The sequence below is a fragment of the Sarcophilus harrisii genome, chromosome 5 (assembly GCF_902635505.1).
Source record: "Sarcophilus harrisii chromosome 5, mSarHar1.11, whole genome shotgun sequence".
In the NCBI taxonomy this organism is placed as follows: domain Eukaryota; kingdom Metazoa; phylum Chordata; class Mammalia; order Dasyuromorphia; family Dasyuridae; genus Sarcophilus; species Sarcophilus harrisii.
The window spans coordinates 111,505,578-111,522,307 of record NC_045430.1 but is presented as its reverse complement, the minus strand read 5'-3'; the positions used below and the strand labels follow the sequence as shown (position 1 = coordinate 111,522,307).

The following is a 16,730-nucleotide window of genomic DNA, read 5'->3' as shown; positions in this document are numbered from 1 at the left end:
CAGGGTCACACAGCTAGGAAGTTTCTGAGACCAGATTTAAACTCAGAAAGACGAATCTTTCTGATTCTAAGCCCAGTACTTTAATTCATTGTGTCACTTAGTTGCCCAATAGCTTCAATGTAAACCACTGTAATACAATAATGTACTTAGAGACTTTCACTAAAAAATGCTCCCAAAGAATCTAATGAAAAGATTCCAAAAATTATCCCTAAAACATCTCTAGAGAGACAGCTAAGTGGTGCAGTGGATAGAGCACCAGCCCTGAAGTTAGGAGGACCTGAGTTCAAATCTGCTCTCAGACACTTAACAATTCTTAGATGTGTGACCCTGGGCAAGTCACTTAACCCCAATTGCCTCAGCAAAAATCAACCAACCAAACAAAAAACATCTAGGGTTTTAATTAATCAATATTCTAAGATAAATGGATTATGATTTCTGAAAAGTTGTAATAGATTTTAAAAACAAGAATTTTTATTTAAAAATTGGTAACTCAAATTTTTAAATAACAATGCTTGAAAAGTCATTAATACAATTAATTTTTAAAAAACAATTGTAAAATTTGAAGACATTTTCATAGGGTAAACATTAGTGCCAAGCCAGTAACTCTTCAAAGTCATTTTGCTGCTGTTGCCGCTCATGGATATACATTAATCTCCTGTTACAACATGTTATTAGGGTAAATTAACATTTCTTTTTTTCATATTTTTCACAGAATTTGGTCATAATTATAAAAATTACTTAAAGTAGTCTGAGAAAGTTTACTCAAGATTAACACTGATGATTTTATAACATTATGAACATCAGAAATTTGCCTTTGGGGCTTCAACAAAAAAGCCCCTGGCAGATAACATTTTGTCCTTCACTACTGGATTTAATTACAAAGACAACCCCAAAAGAAAGAATCAGTCATTGCCATACTTCCCAAGTTCTTTTTAATCAGACTGTTTTAGTGACTGATTAGAATTCACACGTTCATATTTATGTATATGTTTATATATTTATATACATAGACATATACTAAGATGTTCTTGTACAAAGTTCTTCTTTCATTGGTCACATATTTAAGCCATTGGAAGATCATGATAAGCTGCATATCTTCCAGTTACATGATGGTAGATCTAGAAGAAAATTTTTAAATTTTAATTCAAAATATGAATTAAAAATTCTTAGATTCAATGGGTCCCCCAACCCATCTCTCAATAGATTTCAAGGAAAGGATCATAGAATTTAGAACAAGAATGGTTAGAAATTATCCATCCCAATTCCTACATTTTACAAATGAGGAAACCAAGGCCCGAGGAGGTTAAATTGTTTAATGGTATTTACAGAGCAAAGCAGGGATTGGAAGAGAGGCCCTTTGTCCTCAAAGCCAGTGCTCTTTCCACCACACTACGCTGACTCATCAGGGATAGATGAGGAAAGGCACAAAAGGGATTTGACAATAAAATGAAACAGATGGATTTTCATTTCCAGTTTTGGACTTTTAACTCCTCTCTGGAGACAACTATAATTTGCAAGTATTACACAGAGAGATATGCAACTTTTAATTTGTTTCTCAAAAACCCATGCAGATTTAATTGAAGAGGGGCTGGGGGGAGCCATACCTTGACGTGAAGGTCTTCTTACAACTCACCTGTCTCTCAATGTCAGAAAGCAAAGTGCTGGCTCCTATGCGAAAGAGTTCTGGTTTCAGCCAATCATCCCCAAGCTCCTCTTTAATAAGTGAAAGCCAAGCAAGAGAATCTTTTGCAGTCCGGATACCTCCTGCTGGTTTAAAACCTATCTGAAAAAGGAAAGGAAAAGGGCCATTTATTTTGTTTGAATGGCTTAAAAGTGGCTGAGAACTGGTTCTCAAATATCTTTAATCCATGGATCCCTAGAAAGCTAGAGACAGACTCATTGGCAGCCATTTAGTTGTATCCCACAAATAGTTACTAAGCACTTTTCTTCATGGAGTCCTATAAGGAGTAAAACTTCACAGGAAACTTCTATGCACAATATAAACATTGAAGAAGTATAAAGCAAAATGTAGTCTGAAAGGATGTCACTTTCCCTGTTGTTTAATCTCTCTATTCCTCCCTCTCTCTATCTTTGCAAGGTATTGTTTGAACAGAGGAACTCCATGGAGGAGTGGCACTTGAGCTAAGTTTGAAAGGATGGGTAGAAATCCAATAAAGAAAAAGGAAGTAGAAGAATACTGCTTATGCTCTTCCCTATACCTGCACTTTTATTATAATGAAAAGGAGCTACAAGATCTCAAAAAGTGGTCAGGTAGAAAGAGAGAGATATAGATACAGAGATATATACACAAAATCATAAGTGTATATGTATATATAACACACATTTCAATCAAGTTCAACATGGGTCAATAAACCTTTTGGACACAGCATGATGCATCTAAAGAGAGCTTCCATCTTTGAAAAAACAAGAAACATGAAAAACATAAACCTGAAATGAAGCCTTTTATGAAATATTAAATCTTTATTTTTCAGAAGGATCATTCAGCATGGACTGTGAGGCAGACAGCATCACCCACTTAAAACACCTTATACCTCAGTCACATAAAACTTTATAGGCTGAGATGCTGGAGCCAGAAAGGGCAGCAGAAGGAATCTAGTTCAACTCAGAGTTAGGATTAGAGACTTTTCTAAATCAGTGGTTGTTGGATGTTTTTTTGTTTGCTTGTTTTTGGATTTGTTTTTATTTCCCCTATTAGGTCACAGTATCTAATTATTAAGTTGTTACCAATATGAGGGGGTGTGACTTGCCAACACTTATTCAGTTGTTCATTTTTTTTTTTAACATAAATATACTTGGCTTGCATTTCTAGCTTTCTAAGTGAAAGACAGAAATTTGTCCATACTGCCTAAAGAAAGAAAACACAGTAACAAGAGACAAAACTGAGTTCTCAATAGTAAAAATTATTAGTTTCTAAGAACAATTATTTAGTTTTCATAAGGTCTAAGAAACACACTAGTGGAATATTCTTGCTCTAAGACATCGTAGTTTAAAAAGACAAAGGTCAGATCTATATTTGTGTCATGGCTATTCTGCCCAAAGTCAAGCACCCTTCTACTTAAATAAGATATCATTGTCAAGTGCATGGCTCTGTATGTGTATATATGCACGTGTTTGAGGCTCTAAGGCTAGGAAGAATAAATTTCCAACAGATATATTTATTTTGTCAATACTATTCTTAATATGACAGGATATGGAGTTATTTATCAGGAAAAAATTCTGGAAGGAAGAGGCCCATCCAAACCAAAAAACGACCCTCTCCATAAATGAACTTGAATTATAGCTACATATAAAGTTGTCACATCCAATTGGCAAAGGATTAAAGGATTTTTTAGTTTCCTTTCTGCAAGAGTGTAAAGATTGGTTTTAAAGGGCTTCCCAGGAAGGAAAAGTAAAAATATTTTTGAAGCATGCATGCTGAATTCTCCCCACTTGTGTGTTAAAAAAATAAAAATAAATAAAATATCCTCTAAGATAATTTGTAGCTAACAAGCAAGTTGATACAAAAAAAAAGAAAATCTAAGGACATTAAAAAAAAAAAAAAAAACCTCATATACTTTTTTCCCTTTTAACTTCATATATTTTCCCCCAAAATTATTATTTTTCAAAAGTTGACAAAGGCTAGCATATACCCTCCTCAGCTTAACAGTCTTCCAGAGTGCACATCCAACTGCCATAAAACGCAAAAATGGATATTTAATTCAAGAGCTATATAACGCCTAGCTACCTTTTCCCTGCTGTTTCACAGTATTTCATTATTTTGTTTAATAAGTTCATCTCCTCAAGAATTTTCTCTTCACCTCATATTATTAAAAGTAATAAGTTTTTCTGGACCAGGGGTTTCCCAACAGAAAAACCAATTTATGTGTGTCCTTCAATAATGACAGGAAAAGATTATTTCCCATTATATTGCATACTTTTCATATCACCACCACAGCTTATCATTCAATAAATGTTAGTCTGCAATTTTTTCCGTTCCTCAAGGAAGTTTAATTTCTGCATTAACCTGTTTTCACTAGCCAATGCCTTGCCAGAAAGCTTCTGTGTAGCAGCAAAATTAGTTCGTTAAAGAACCCATTTAGGAATCTCTTGTCAGTGATAAAATTGTCTTCAGTTAATAAAAGGAGAGAAAGTCAGTTTACATCTCGGTCACACACACTTACACCTCCACTCACACTCACTTTCTGTTAATGGAACGGTTTTTACCATAAATTTATTCTTTTGTAATGAAAGGTAAATTAAACATTTATCTTAATAAAGGTAAGTCGTTCATGCCTTCAATATTTTTAAAAAAATGGTTATCATGGCTGTAACTGGTATCATAAGCAACATTATTTTTATTTAGAAAAAAAGATCTGCTTGCAATAAAGATACCTTCTTTCCAGTTTTCCAATAGAAGTCTCTAATGGCCCGGACCATCACTATAGCTACAGGAAAGGTAGCATTTACTGTTTCTTTTCCCGTAGACGTCTTAATGAAATCAGAACCTAAAACAAAAAGAAATAAAATTTTTAAGCTAATTAGGAAACTCTTTAGAGCTTTAAATCAGATGAAAACCAAGCTGTGTAGTCTTTGTTTAGAGAGAAAAAAAAAATAAATTTATTGAAAAAATATAAATATTTTAAAATATTCCCCTTCTTAAAAATTCAACAGTAGATAGAAGTACTGGTTACTATGTACTTTCAAAAAATTATTTTAATTTCCTATTATTAAATTCTACTCCAGACTTAACTATATTATGTATACTTAAGTCTGGGATAAGATTTTAAAAAGGGAATTGTTGTTGTTGTTGCTAAGTAATGAATTTAATAGTAAGCTAAATTAGCCCTACTAACAGAACATAAGAGTCACAGAATTAAAGAGCTGAAAAGTTGAAGTGGGGACCTCAGAAGCCATCTAGTCCATTGTACAAAAAGAATCCCCATTATAACATACCTAATAGCTTCACATGAAGGGAGGAGAATCCCACTACCTGTTTAAGCATCCCATTTCATTTTTGGACAGCTCTAAATATTAGGAAGTTTTTCCAATCATCTACTTTAAATTTCCTCAGCACAGATCCCTGGGTACTCCACTGGAGACCTCTCACTTCATTGATATTGAATCATTTACAAGGAGTCTGAGTTCAGCTATCCAGCCACCATTTAACCCATCTGATTGCATTAGCATCAAATCCATATCCTTCCATTTTCTCCACATAGCATGAAAGATTTTACTGAAAGTTGGGCTAAGATCCAGGTAGATAATATCCTATTAAATCATACTATATCATCTATATCAAACTATATCATCTATTAGCTTATTAATCCTGTCAAAAAAGGAAATGATATTTCACAATCTCACAGCTGTTTCTGTAATGATGTGTCATTAATTAAAATAAAGTCAGCTCATTTTACTCAATAACTAAATAATGAAGAAATAAAGAAAAATTGTCTTTCCCCCCAAGATGTATGGCAGCATAGTAGATAGAGAATTCTTTGGAATTGAGAATTGGTTTTAAGCAGGCAACTCTCCCAAAAAAAAAAAAAAAAAAAAAAAGACTTGCTGATTTGCATTGGAAAAAGTAGTTTCCACATTGGGTATTTCCCACACTGATGAAATCACAGGTTCTGACCAAAATCAAGTATGTGTACATGGGGGCAGTGAGGGATGGAAAGAAGGAGGAGGGAAGAAAATGAGTGAGAATAAGAGAGAGACAGAGAGAGAGATTCATTTAATAAGCAATTTTTTTCAGGTCTCTCTTTTCCTAAAAAACCAAACACTTCTCATTCATTGTCTTTCCTTTTTTATTGCAAAATTTCCAGGGAAAAAAAGTAGCCTATACTCATTGTTTCCTCTTCCAAACTACTAGTTCATTTCTCAACAAATTAGATTGTGAGTAACTTGAGTACAATCTCTGTCTTTTCTTTTTGTATCCTAGCTCTTAGCAGTGACTGCCCTGTAGCAGGTACTGAATAAATATTTGTTGACTGACTAAACGAGCTAGCAATATGATTTGTTTCCAGAAGTACTAAGAAAATAATGTAGTTCTACTGAAATTATATTCTCAGGGTCATCAATGATGGCTTAACAGTCAAATTAAAAAAAACTTTTCTTAGTCTTCATCTCCACTTTCAAATTTAATCATTCAACAAGCATTTATTGGCTGCATGTGTACTAAGGATATACAGACAAATATTTTCTGCCCTCAAGCAGCCTGAATTTTCTATAGCATTTGATTCTGTGGATAGCCCCATCTCCTTGATTCTTTCAAATTAAAATCCTGTTTTAGTAGTTTATTAGCTGTGTGACCTTTCTGTTTTAGTAGTTTATTAGCTGTGTGACCTTGGACAAGTTCCTTAATCTCAGTTTCCTAAACTGCAAAATGTGAATAATAATAGAATCTACTTCTCAGGGATTGTTAGATTCAAATGAAATAACATTTGTAAAGTATGCAGTACAGGGCTTAACTATAGCTGGTACTATATAATGGTTAGTTGTTGTCATTGGTGTTATGCTTATAACAAAATCATTTCTAATTTTCCAGCTATCAAGGAATCTAGTGTTGTAGCACATGGATGAGATATGAATTCTGTGGGTAACTCAAGTCTGGGTTTTGTTCCACTAAGTTTTATTTCTGCTTCCAAATAGAAAAAAGAATGGCAGAATAGGATCCCAAACAAAATAGGCATAAAATTATGGAGTTGGTTTCCAGAGTTTTATCTTCTGAAGAAGTCCAAAGATTAACCTGAGAAAGAAAAAGGAAAGAGAAAGATTGAATGAAAACTGAAAATAATTCAAATTGAAGGAGAAAAAGGTTCAGTGAGGAAGGACTCAATGTAAAGAAGAAAAAGATTGAAAAAGGAGGAGACTCAAGGAGAAGATAAGAAAAGATAAGGCAAAGTAAGAAGTTAATTAAAAAAAGATCAGAGAAATTGGGTGTGACTTTTAAGTTGTAGAGAGATAATAGAAGAGTAAGGAAAGAGGTCAACAACTTACTAAAGGAGAAAGGTTATAATCACCCACACACCAAGATTATAGTTACCCCCACACCCATAGCAATTTAAATTAAGAGAAAAGAAAATCTCACTACCAGCAAGACTAGAGAAGAGAGAGAATTTGGAGTGGCTTGAATTAAATATGCCATGGCCAAGGGACTACTTTCCATATTCAAAATACATGCATACTTGTAAATACAATGAGGTGAAAGAACGAGAAAAATGTTTTTCTATATTCCAAAATGTCAGGGACTATGAAGTGTTTAAAAAAAAAAAGAAAGGAAAAAGATATATAAGTTGCGCTTCAACAGGGAGGGGAAAGAGTTGAGAAGGAAGAAAGTGGAGAGGGGGAGGGTGATCTGAAAAAGAAAAAAGGACCTCATACCCTCTATCAAGCATTTAAAGAGTGGAAGAAGAAAATAAGAAGTACTACTATATATTCAGAGTTTTAAATAAAAAGTATTTGAAATTCTTTCTGAAGTGAAACAAACTAGATACCCTAAGGAAAAACAGTTACTTGTCCTCTAAGAAAAGATCCAGCAAAACCAAAAGCACTGCCAATTAGAGGTCATCAAGTAAATCAGAAGAAGATTAGAATATTGACATTGCTGACTTCCTATTCAGGGGTACTATCCAAAACACAACAGAGAACTTTCTCATGTAAATCAGAAAGGATAGTGATTTGTGTCAGCATAAATAATATTTTCAGAAGGGATCTAGGAAACAATGCTAAAGAAATCTAAATGCTTCCTTAAAATATAAGAATGACAGTGTCCTGACCAAGAATTGACAGTGTCTAACAAAAGCCTGTAAGAATATAATTGTCTGGTGTCTTAGAAATATAATCAAGAGCTATTAGCTTAAAAGGAAATGGGAAGAAGTGCTGTACCCCAAAATGTTGGAGAGAAGGGGTTTGGACCCCAAAAATATATTGGGTTCTTAGGTCAGTGTCACAAGATGAATGAAAAGAATTTGTAGTCTTAGACCTTCTCCAAATCAACTGGCAAAATTTTTATTACATTGCTGATAGCACACTAATTTCCAAAAGGGAGTTTTAGCGATTAACAAGGGGAAGAAGAGAGCTAAGCTCCCTAGTAGAACTCACCATTAACAAGGAGGGAAGTTTTCATTATGGCAGACTGAGCCTTAATGACCTGGCTATGACAAGGAGAAAGATAACATAAGGCAGTCAAAGTTACCTTACTACCATAAGGTGGGCAGTTCTTTAAAAATCCACAAAGAATCGGGGGATAACACCATTGACTACAAGCTAATCCTAAAAGGAGTTAGCTGGGAATTGGGGTACCGGTAGGTTCTAGTAGGAGAAAAATAACTTCTGGCATTGACATCAGAACTTGACCCTCCAACTGGATACAGTTATTGTGAGGTTATGATTTTTTTTTTTATTGCCAGGAATTCAACCAGGGGCTGACTACAATAAAAGTCCACTTAAAAATAACTTTAAAAGGCATTCTAATTAAGACCAAAAGATTGAGATACTCAGTACTCCTCTTTGCCAGTCTCAGGGAGTAGCGGCAGCAAAATTCAGGCTCTTTCCCTATAATGCCATTCATTTCCCTGCTTCCAACAATACTCTAAGGAATAGATAAAATATAGGAAGAAGAAGAGCAGTTGAGATATCAATAAGGCACAAAAAAACCAAAATATAATCATGGGACCATTAGTAAAACCAAAGGCCTGGAACAAAAGGCCACAAATGCACAAAATAGAGGCAACAAGAAAGATGAACTAGAGGCACTAATGCAAGGAGGTCAACTTGACCTCTTAGATTTCATAAAATCATGGTAGGATGATAATAGTAATATTAATATGGTTTATAAAGTGCTATATATTACCTTATTCAGGTAGACTTATAACCAGAAAATGTTTCTAGATTAGTATATTATTCAAAGAAAACAGCAAGAGGCAAAAAACATGAATTTACAGAGTATTTTTGTTAAGAAAGCATACTCATACAAGATAATCCAGGAACCATAGTAGAAAGCATGGAGGAAAGCATTTAGATAAAGATCAATGGAGAGAGAAATGAAAATTATTTTATTTTCAGAGCATACAATATATCATTTCAATAGAAATGTCAGGAAAAACTTTTAGAAGCTTGCATTAGAGACATGTTGGAATAAAAAGGCAATAGCCCTAGTGTACACTGCTTAGACTACATCTAGATGTTGTATTTAGTTTTGTTGTTGTTGTACCATATTCAGTCGTATCTGACTCCTCAAAACACCTTTGGAGTTTTCTTAGCAAAGATATTGGAGTGATTTGTCCCTTTTCTCTAGCTCATTTTAAAGATGAGGAAAATGAGGCAACAGGGTTAAGTGACTTGCCCAGGGTCACACAATTGATAATGTTTAGTTCTGACCACCATATATTGGGAAGGAAACTGACAACCTGGAAAATGTCCGGAAGCTCACAACCAGACTGGTACTAAGCCTTAAGTTTATGATGCCCAGGAATTGGTTAAAGGAATTAGGACTACTTATCCTGTAGGAGGGATTGGATACTGCCTTTAAGTATTGTTTAGTAGGTTTGGGACCTATCTGACCTGAGAATAGAACTAGAGAACAATGGATGAAATCCAGAGAGGTAAATTCAGGCTAGAAATAAGGGGGAAAGTTAAAAAAAAAGCTATCCATAAATAGAATGGACTACCTCAGAAGGTTCCCTCTCTTTGGAGATCTGGTGGATGAGGGGAAGGGGGAGATGAAGGGGGTCTTTTGGGTGTTGGATTGGATAAACACATGGTCTCTTCCAAACTCCAAAATTCTATGGTTTGTTGAGGAGGGGAAAAAAGAGGAAAAAACTGAGAGTAAGGTGAAAGAAGGCTAAATATGAGAAAGGTCTCAATGAAAAAAATAAAAGGCCGAGAAAAAAATGGACTCAAAGGAGAAGGTAAGTGGTAAAGCAAAATAAGTATGAAAAGATAAAGAAAAATGCTAAGGAAAACAAGTGTATTATAATTAGCAAATAATACACTCAATGAAATGCATTTGTACCTGTCAATCAGTTGTTTGACTATGAAAATGAGGTCTGAATGTCAAAATTCACTTGTGAAATAGGGCCTCTTCTTTCAGATATATTCATCCATGATACTTGAATCCATATAGATCATTCTTTTAAAGTTTTATACACCAAGATCTGCCATTTCAACAATAGAATACTAATACAAATAACATCTATTACTTAGAAGATAAGTCCTGAAGAGCTAGCTACTGAGAAAAGGCAATGTGACTTGTTCATGGTATCACAGGTACGAAGAGGTATAGGCAAGATGGGAACCCATGCCTTATCTCAAAGTCCATTACTCTTTCTTCTATAGTTCAACTTCTTAAACTATAGTTCAGAACCCCATATGGAGTCTCATATCTGAATGTGGGAGTTGCAGAATTATGATTTATTGTCAGTAAGTGTTTGATTTGAATATCTTTTTATATACCTGTATATATATCTGCATCACATAAAAATTTGTCGGGTGTAAAGGAGGGATGAGTGGAAAAAGTTTAAGAAGTCCTGTTCTATGGTACAGTGCCTCTAAAAGTTTTTAAAGAGATGAGAAAATAGAAAAATAGTTCAGTTTTTTATGTTCTTATGATCACCTCTGTTGATTATTGTTGTTAATATCATCTATATTTTTCCCCCTAAAGCAATTGGGGTTAAGTGACTTGCCCAGGATCACACAGCTAGGAAGTGTTAAGTGTCTGAAATCAGATTTGAACTCAGATCCTCCTGACTTCAGGGCTGGTGCTCTATCCACTGTGCTACCTAGCTGCCCCCTGTAATTTTTTTTAATCATTCTTTCTCCCAGAAATGTTGAAAATTATATCCCTCAATTTTTAAAATGGTGCCATTTTCAACACAGACTTCATCAGTGTGACCTGAATATTTTTCATACTCAGCTTTTATACTTCCCTCATTTAACATCTTGGGGGACTAAAGTGGGAGAGTCCCATTGTGGTGATACTTCTATTATGGATGATGAAACTAGCTTCCTCTAGAAATACTGATAGATTGATTCCATTTTTCATCTGTTATCATCATTCCAGTTCATCTTTAAAACTTCTGGGGATGAATTGACATAACTGGATGTTATGTTAAGCTCTTTTCAAATTCATTTCCTCTCTTTTCTGAGATCCAATATTATTCATCTTTTATCATATTTCCCCATGATATTCTGCAAATGAATTTAAGACTAAACTCATGTCATCTTTTTTTTTCAGTCTTAAAGAAAAAAAGAAATCAAATGTTTCAGAAAAGCCTGGAAAGACTTAACATGAGCTCATGCTGAGTGAAGTGAGCAGAATCAGGAAAAAATTGTACACAGTAACAGCAGCACTGTACAATGATCAACTGTGATAGACTTTGCTTTTCTCAGCAACACAATGATCCACATCAATTCCAAAAAACTCATGATGAAAAATGCTATCCACATGCTGAGAAAGAATTATGAAGTTTGAATGCAAATCAAATCAAAGTATACTATATTTCCTTTTTGTTTTTTCTTTGATTTCTTTTTTCCTAGAGGTTTTTTCCTTTTCTGTTTCTTCATTCACAACATGACTAATGTGGAAATATATTTACCATGATTACTAATGTATAACCTATATCAGATAGCTTGCTACTTGGGGGGAAGGGGAAAGGAGAAACGAAGGGAGAAAAAATTTGGAACAGTTCATTCCCTTAACCCTTTCCTCCATATTCTACTGGGAAAGAAGATACCAACTTATTTAAGTATATAAAAAAATCTACTTATATGGTACATACACAAGACATGAATTTATACAAAGAAATACAAACTAATATTTTGGAGTAGAGACAGCATTAGCAATAAGGAGATAAGAAAAAAGTCTATAGAAGGTGGTACTTCAGTTGAAGTCTGAAGGAAATAAGAGATTCTAAGAAGTGAGGAGAAAGTGAATTCTAAGCATATATAAAAGTACAAAAGAGAGACAGAATGTCAACTGTGAGTAATACTAAGAAGATCACTTTAGCTTGACTCTAAAGTATATAAAGTAAGTATATAAGGTGAAAAGGCAAGTTGGAACCAGGTTGTGAAGATTTTAAAATTATTTTTAAAAAAAGATTTATTTTTTGACTAAACATCAACTATAAAGAGGGAAACCCTGAAGTTTACTGAGTGGAAGATGGGCATGTGTGAGAACTATGCTTTGGGATAATCACCATACCAGTTGTATGATAGATTAGGATCGGCAGCAGTGTTACTACTGGGATTATATCCCAAAGAGATTATAAAGAAGGGAAAGGGACCTGTATGTGCACGAATGTTTGTGGCAGCCCTTTTTGTAGTGGCTAGAAACTGGAAACTGAATGGATGTCCATCAGTTGGAGAATGGCTGAATAAATTGTGGTATATGAAAATTATGGAATATTACTGTTCTGTAAGAAATGACCAACAGGATGATTTCAGAAAGGCCTGGAGAGACTTACACCAACTGATGCTGATGAAATGAGCAGGACCAGGAGATCATTATATACTTCAACAACAATACTAGATGATGACCAGTTCTGATGGATCAGGCCATCCTCAACACAGATCAACCAAATCATTTCCAATGGAGCAGTAATGAACTGAACTAGCTATGCCCAGAAAAATAACTCTGGGAGATGACTAAAAACCATTACATTAAATTCCCAATCCCTATATTTATGCACACATGCATTTTTGATTTCCTTCACAAGCTAATTGTACAATAATTCAGAGTCTGATTCTTTTTGTACAGCAAAATAATGTTTTAGTCATGTATACTTATTGTGTATCTAAGTTATATTTTAATATATTTAACATCTACTGGTTCCTGCCATCCTAGGGAGGGGTGGGGGAGGTAAGAGGTGAAAAATTGGAACAAGAGGTTTGGCAATTGTTAATGCTGTAAAGTTACCCATGTATATATCCTGTAAATAAAAGGCTATTAAATAAAAATAAAAATTATAAAAAAAAAAAAAAAAGATAGATTAGGATCGGGAAAGACTTTAGGAACACAAATTAGGAGACTTATTGCAATAGTTCAGTCAAGAAATGATAAGAGACTAAATTAGAGTGATTGTTATTTGAGTAAAGAGAAGGGGACAGATATGAGGGATATTGTGGAGGAAGAATTAAAATGATCTGGCAACTGATTTAGATGTGTGGGGATGTCAGTATGAAATGTCCAATAGGAAGCTTATGATGTTGAACTAGAGTTCAGGGGAGAGATTTTGACTGGATACAGATCAACTACATACATAACAAGTTGTAGCCAAAGAACACTGACCCTTCTAGAAATCAATCTTTATCCATATATACATATACATATATATATATGGAATATATTGCCCAGCACACTAGACTCTGGGCTTATGTGGACCAGTTTAATTCTAGGGGCAATTTCTCCAAATCTTATTTCTTTGACTTATTTTGACACTAAAAAGAGTTTAGAAAGACAAATTTCAGGGCATGGCTTATGTCCAAGTATCCATGGATATGTGTAAAAAGGTCCCTAAATCCTAAATGAGCACAGTGAACCAAATATGCCAACTCTTGTGTTTGCTTCTTCAAAGAGAAGGTATCAGTCACTCATTCATTTAACTTGACATCCTAGTTTCTTCCAGTTTTATCTATAGGAAGAATATAAAAAAAATATTAGGATTTTAGTTCCTCTTAGATTTAATAGATGATTAATTTATAAGTAATCCTAAATTTATAAGCTTTAGTATTCACTGTCCGCTTGTCTACCATTCTGTCACTATCACTGTAGAAACAACAAGAAATCTCTTTTAATAGTTTTGTTTACTTTTGTAGATATGTATGATCAAATAATTAATCTCCAGTTAGCCAAACTACTAGTGACTAATCTCTTCTTACTTATGGAGGCTGCCCTTCAAACAGCAAAGCAGTAACTCTAAAGAAATGTGAAATGTGAAAATTTAGATATATCTCCACTCCAAAGGTTCTATTTGTGCCCAACCTGTGGCAGATCCTTCCAAGCTCATATTGGTCTGATCAGTCATATTCAGACATATTATATCTTGACTTCAACATAGTGATGCCATTTTAGTCATCTTCAGGTATGAAGGACAACCACCACTACTTTTCAGGTAGACATAGTCTTTCACCACAACCTCACTTTTCAACTTTAAAATAGGGCTTAAATCCTAATGATCTAGCCTTCAAAAACACAATGTCACCTGCATGGCACAATGAGGCATTAGAATAGTGAAGGAAATTATCGGTTGTGCAATATACATAACAGTAAGGATGGATCCCCAATTACTATTGTAGAAAAGATAAATTATTTCCAACTAGGGTAATCAAGGAAAAGTAGGAATAGGTAGGATTTAGCATGAATATGCAGAGAGGAAGAGTGGAGTATTCAAAGGTCAAAGGAATAATATGGCTATGGTAGAAAATTATAAGGCATGTTACTGGAAGGAAGAAGAGCAGAAGAAGGTGAGGCAATGAATGGACTAATCTGATTAGAGCAGAGAGCTGGTAAAAGGCATTAATAGAAGATAAGATTTAAAAAAGTAGAATTAAGGAAAGGCCTTAAATGCCAGGCTAAAAAATTTGAATCATATCTTATATGACTTGGGAATGTCTTGAAGGATTTTGAGCAGGAAAACGGAATAATGAGAATTGCTTTAGGAAGGATAATATGATGGTAGAGTGAAGAAAAGATTGAAGCAAGAAAATGAGAACTAAATTATTGTCAATTCTTTTTATCAAATGATCTGATCTACCTTTAGATACTTCAGAAAACACACTAATGTTCTACTACTATTAAAAGAACAATCTAATTACTAATTATATTAAGTTTTTGTTTTTCTTCTAACACTACTATTCCAAACTTTCTGGCATATGAATTCAAATATCACCTCAAATAAACACCTTCTATTATTTCTATAATAGACAGCATTACCAAGAACATACAGGCTTTCTTTAAAGCTCTTCTAAGAATTGTACTGAGTTCATTTTTTCCCATTCATCTTGTAAGAGCCAAGCCCATGAAAAAACATCTTGAGACAAAATAAAGCCTACCAGAAAAAGGTCCTTTCATCACTGGCCTCCAATTTCAAGCACAGACTCTTTGGCCTGGAAGGGAACCCTGGTAGTAACCAAATTCAAACCCCTCTCTTTTTACAGGTGAAGAACATGAGACCTAAAAAGGTCAAATGACCTCCTTAAGTTCACACAGCATTCAGTGGCAGAGCAAGACCTAGAATCCAAGCCAGCAAGTCTTTTAACTCTGTCATGCCTTTTCTTAGCATTTACATAAGTTTCACTAAACTAAAATTTAAAAGATTGGAAAAAGTCAGGACTACAAAGTAAATACACTGGTAATCAACTCTGATTGAGTGAAAGTAAATTTGATAAATTTATATCATAATATCAAATAGTATTTTTTTATTTTTCCAATTTAAACCCTTCAGTACAATATCGTTTTTTGTAGTTTAAAGCAAGTAAAAGCTTTTATAAGTCCCATAATTACAAGTCTCCATGGTACAGTTTCATTAAAAACTTTCATTAAGCAACAGCTGCCCTTGTATATGGTCGTCTAATCAATTTGGTCAAACAGAATGACTTCTAATCAGCTGTTGATAAAAATAGAAGATGAAATTTTAATTCTAATAGATTAACCACAAACTCAAGACAGTCTTCAAAATCTATCTAGCTCTATTCTCCAGTGGATTTAATGACTATTCAGCAACTCATTACTAAATAGAACAAGATGAACATTTTCCAGTTCATTAAAGAAATGTACTATGTATTTTTGCATTGTCCTCATGATTCGTTACAGGGAGTCTTAATTACAAGATAATGGATAATGGTTATTAAATGCAGACTGCAGTAATGAAGCTCTATTCATTTGCGAACCTCAGAGACTGCAAAGAGGGGAAAATAAAATTACTAGCTTCAAAAGATTAACGGATCAAATTATTATTCAATTTTGAAAATCTCATTCAGACTTCATAGAAACAAGGAGAGATTAAAAAGTAGTATTAAGACCAAAGTAGTGCTTTTAAAAATAATAATATTTTAAAGCTATTACTAGCATAATCAGTTTCAGATGTGATAATTAGAAAAACATATAGCTAGTTTAACAGCATCTCCTAACAATGAGAAAACTACATTTTAATTTCATGAACGATTCCTATTTATGATATAAGAAGTTGCTACCAGGAACCTGAAAAGTCTTGGGGAACATGGAAGATATATGATGCCACTAAAGAGCAATATAATGAAAGGTATTATTAACATTTTATATTTCACTAATGAAAAATGGGAATTAAAATCAAGTGCTGCTTGAGAAACCTTGTAATTAAGTGGAATGCATGCCAACCCTATAATAAGGGCTTCTGGACACATTATTCACTGGCTCCATATATTCTTCCCTTCTAAAACAAATTATAAATTAAAGTTTGCAAGTGAGTTTTGCATGGTGATTCTGGTGATTCTGATAATAGTTTATACACATAATAAGCAAGCAAATAGTTTTTATTTGTATTAGATAAGCCAAAGATGGACTTCTGGCACATAAAATGAAAGGCTAAACCCAGCATTTTCCAAACCTGTTTAAAACATCAAAACATGCACCAGATGAGTAATTAAAAACAAGAACAAGATAAGGAGAAAAGAAACTTCTCTATACAAGCCAGTTTTTGAAGGAAAATAAACAAAAAAGCAAAGAAAAGTTACTATATGACTATTACTACTCACCA

At 33.9% G+C, this 16,730-nt stretch overlaps 1 protein-coding gene across 1 annotated transcript in view; it reads right to left on the bottom strand.

The window, feature by feature from the left end:
- Window positions 1–457: 457 nt before the first annotated feature.
- DERA (deoxyribose-phosphate aldolase) overlaps window positions 458–16,730 on the bottom strand; it is a 118,002-nt gene continuing 101,729 nt past the window's right edge. The window contains exons 7-9 of the mRNA XM_012550691.3: window positions 4,393–4,505; window positions 1,634–1,783; window positions 458–1,118 (exon numbers count right to left, since the gene is read on the bottom strand). Coding sequence (XP_012406145.1) covers window positions 1,062–1,118; window positions 1,634–1,783; window positions 4,393–4,505 — 320 coding nt within the window. The 3' untranslated portion in view covers window positions 458–1,061. The remainder of the gene's footprint in view (window positions 1,119–1,633; window positions 1,784–4,392; window positions 4,506–16,730) is intronic.